Genomic DNA, 3839 nt, shown 5'->3' with positions numbered 1-3839 from the left:
TTTCTTAATTAAAAAAGGCTAATTAATAAACACACAAAGGTACAACTGTAGGGTCCGTATAAGGGTGGCTATGATAATTGCCATCACACCTTTTCTGAAAAGCGATCAACTTAATAGATCTTACAAAGAAAGAAAAAAAATACAAATCAAGTAAGGAAACAAGAGGAAATAAAGGGTTACAAATGCCAATCTCTTTACACACACTTACATATGTATCTTTAGATTGTTACAAAAAACTTTTGGAAAAGTAGGGGAATCTACTATCAAGCTTTGTGAGGGGGGCATTGGTAGCACTTTGTGAATAGACCAAATGTGTTAACTTGGTTTATGAAGTTAAGCATGCTTGCCCATCCTCCAAACCCAAATCCCACTATCAAAACCCATACCACCACAAAGATGTTCATGGTGTATGATCCTGCCCAGCCTCCTAAGAATGATGGTGGTTTCTCCACAGCATTCTGTGTGCCATAAAAAACAGCAAGTAATGAATATACATGCACTCATATGTTCATCCATATCTCCCTAACTCAGTTTAATATGTTATATGTTATCAGAAAGTTTGGCAGGTACGATTTTTAGCAAGTATCCTATGCAATAGTTTCATTAAAAGAAATGAAAAACAACAATGAATATGTTAGATTATCAAACAAAAATAATGACTAATTTGATTATTCAAGTTTATATTTCTCTAGCAACACAAATGTTCTCCTAGTATAGTATGTCATGTCACTCAATTATCAATCTAAATTACGAAAATTAAGTAGGTTCTTATATGAATATACAATCAAAATTGATAGTTTGATAACATAACATGTAAGATATATTTTAGATATATTTGACCATTATCCTTAGCAATGATTCTATCCCATGCAAAGTAAAAAAGATAGACTAACCTCTCTAGCAGATGCAGAAGCAAAGGTGACCATGTGAGCTAAAGCAGGAATTATGTAGACAGTAAAGCTGACAAGAAGAGATCCAACAGTTGAGTTGATGGGCCCAAAGAATGGGAATATGATGGCAAGGAACCATATCGGGATCACCACTGGGAGCCTTGCCAGTGCCCTCTTCACCATGCTCTTGGTCTCATGCATCTGAATGAATTTCTCCCACACAAAGTACAAAGGAGTGCAAGCAAATCCAAACGTGATAAACTGCACAAATTAACCCAGTTATCAATCAACAGTTATACTTTATAAAACTAAACCCTAAATTATTGGAATGATTAAGAAACTGTGTTAATTAATTACCTGATGAATGAGCATTAGGACTACTGCAGTGTCTCTAAATCTAGTCTTTGGAAGCATGGCTAGGGCATTGGAATGAGTCAAGAGACTGTCCCCGAATGCCCAGTACACAGCAGACGCAGATGGTAGGGTTAAGGTCAGCACATACAGTGTTGCCATCAAGTATATTAACTTGAATTTCTGTGGCTTCCACATTGCATGCATAATCTCCCTATATGATACCAAAAAAATTAATTAACCCTGTTAATCAGATCAGTTAACTAAAACCCAAGTTATATCATTGCTGCTTATTTATTTGTTGTAATTATTTTCAAATGCTCACACTGTAACAGCATGTCCACCAAATGTGTAGAGAATGTTAGTAGCCCCAGTGAAGTAGAGAACCATTGTGCTTGGACCAGAGTGCTTCACTCCCTCAACCTTTGTGGACACATAGAAAGTAATTATAATTAGGGTGTAGACTGCCAAAAAAGCTTCTAAGATATTTGCTGATTTTAAGTTAATTATATAATGAACTAATACAATAAATATTATAGAATTAATCTGGTTACCTGTCCATGGATAAGGGAAGCAATGGTGAGATACCAAGCAGTGTAAGTAGTCATAATAAGGCCCAAAAATGACCAAATTCTGTAATTATGGAATGAGGGGATGAAGACAGTTGTAGCACAGCAAGCTCCAAAGATGTAAGTCCAAGTTCTCTTGTCGAGATTGTCGTTTATATAGTAGATGTTACTGGGATTAAAACAAACGCATCAGACAAACCAATTTTAATGTAATTCATAATATTTAGTATCTTTATTTTATGATTACTTACCTTGCACAGGCAATTAACTGAATTACAGACCCAAAGAGTAGAAAAGTGCAGTTGAAAAAGAGGCCTACATTCCTCCAATGTTTTCCCAAGAGCCCATCAAGAACTTCAAACCACTGCAAATGAATTACCAATCAGTATTTGACGTTTTGCGTTTGAAGTGTTTTTATCTGACGTCTGAATTGTGATGTTATCGCGAGTTGAAATTATTTGATGCAAGGGAAAATGGAATTATGAACATTAACTGTAGAACAAACCCCTCAACATTTCATGGCAAGATTTATAGACTAATAATGAGATTAAAAATTATAGATTACACATACCTGAATTACATGGTTCCTAAAATCCACCTTTTCTCTCTCCTTCCGAGTTCTGTACTCAACATATAGTAGACTGATGAGGTAAGCAGTCCAGCTTCCCATCAATCCATAAAAAAGCTGAAATAGTATTCCAGATAACAAACCCAGTTGGGAAAACGAGTACGGCAGTGTGAGAAGCACTTGAGCAACCTGCAATATATATCAAATATTAATTCCATTAAAACTGAGTGAAGATAATTAGCTACATACATCAAATAACATAGTTATATTAATACAATGATAAACATAAGTATTTAGGTAAATATTAAGATTAAATATGTGCCTGGTTGGAAGCGGAGCTAAACCATGCATCATATGCTGAGCCACCATGCCAAAGAAATGTTGATAGCTTGCTCTTAGCACTTGTCTTCACATCACTCTCTTCCCTTTCCATTTCGACATAGTTTCCGGCTATAACAGTCTCAACCTTCTCGGAAGCCATTGTTATAGTCTTAGTGGTAGTGGTGCGGTGGTGTGGGAGGAAGAAGCAATGGATGAGTGTATGAGTAGTCTATAAATAGATAGAGGAAGTGCTTCTTTTTCACTGTTTCCACTCCTTAAGCTTTGCTATAGCTTATAGCACCCTTTGCTTTTTCGTAGATGTAATTTTGTGAGCAATAATTGAGTCACCCAAGTGGAGATAGCTAGATCATCACCCTAAGCCCTACAGGGTGCGATTGCATATATGTATATACATGTTAGTACAAAAAATAAAAAGTTGTTAAAACTCTTAACTATTACATTTAATCAAACAATGTTATTCAAGTTTGTTATTTGGACACTTTCAGTGAATCTTTAAGTGCTTATACATGTAATTTAAAAATTTTCACCCAATGATGATCATGCAACACACATTACTATATGATGCTTATAGATCTTAATATGTTGAACATGGTAAGTTTTACTTATAAAATGCTAATTGGTAAGTTTCCAATTAAGCACTGATATTCTAGCTCAAGTAGTTATTAATAAATTGTTAATTATTTGTGCATCAGAGGTCATATATATTCGATTCTCCAAATACAATCATGCACAGTGCACACACTATTTCACTTATAAAAGATGATTTTTTCTCATTGTGTTGAAGAATATCCATTGGTGGGTGATATAGATACTTACCCATCAGGTACCATATGAATTCTTTTCTTCCACCATTTCATTTTTAACTTGATATTTGGACATGGAAAAGCTGTTGATGGGCCAGTCCTAGCATGCATGTGCACGAGCGGAGATGGCCCAGGATTGGGAGGTGTATAAATTGGTGCCAACTGATGGATTGATGATGATGATGAAGAAAAATTCGTATCGTGAGAAAAGTGAGATAAAACATGACAAAATCTCTCTTTGTTTTTTTATCTTTAATGAAATTAGCTTGTATAGAATGAGTTTACTGTTATTGTATTATTTCAATTTATCATGCAT

At 35.0% G+C, this 3839-nt stretch overlaps 1 protein-coding gene across 1 annotated transcript; it reads right to left on the bottom strand.

Annotated features, from left to right (window-relative positions):
* On the bottom strand, positions 1 to 3083 carry LOC137718036 (auxin transporter-like protein 3). Its single transcript, XM_068457557.2, has 8 exons — positions 2701 to 3083; positions 2382 to 2567; positions 2062 to 2174; positions 1796 to 1979; positions 1567 to 1664; positions 1248 to 1455; positions 894 to 1151; positions 1 to 458 (listed from the first exon to the last, which is right to left on the bottom strand). Exons 1-8 carry the CDS (start codon positions 2857 to 2859, stop codon positions 264 to 266), a joined length of 1401 nt encoding a protein of 466 aa, XP_068313658.2. The 5' UTR covers positions 2860 to 3083; the 3' UTR covers positions 1 to 263.
* Between the last annotated feature and the right edge of the window lie 756 nt (positions 3084 to 3839).

The sequence above is a fragment of the Pyrus communis genome, chromosome 8, assembly GCF_041283825.1.
Source record: "Pyrus communis isolate YQ-2024b chromosome 8, ASM4128382v1, whole genome shotgun sequence".
In the NCBI taxonomy this organism is placed as follows: domain Eukaryota; kingdom Viridiplantae; phylum Streptophyta; class Magnoliopsida; order Rosales; family Rosaceae; genus Pyrus; species Pyrus communis.
The sequence above is the reverse complement of the archived record's forward strand: the minus strand, read 5'-3'. Positions and strand labels throughout refer to the sequence as shown.

Excerpts from the sequence above, each read along its gene's own strand:
- LOC137718036 (XM_068457557.2), bottom strand. The coding sequence starts at position 2,859 with ATGGCTTCCGAGAAGGTTGAGACTGTTATAGCCGGAAACTATGTCGAA. Across the intron at positions 2,568-2,700 it reads TTAGCTCCGCTTCCAACCAG|GTTGCTCAAGTGCTTCTCAC; the intron begins GCACATATTTAA and ends TATATATTGCAG. Across the intron at positions 459-893 it reads CTTCTGCATCTGCTAGAGAG|AATGCTGTGGAGAAACCACC; the intron begins GTTAGTCTATCT and ends TATGGCACACAG.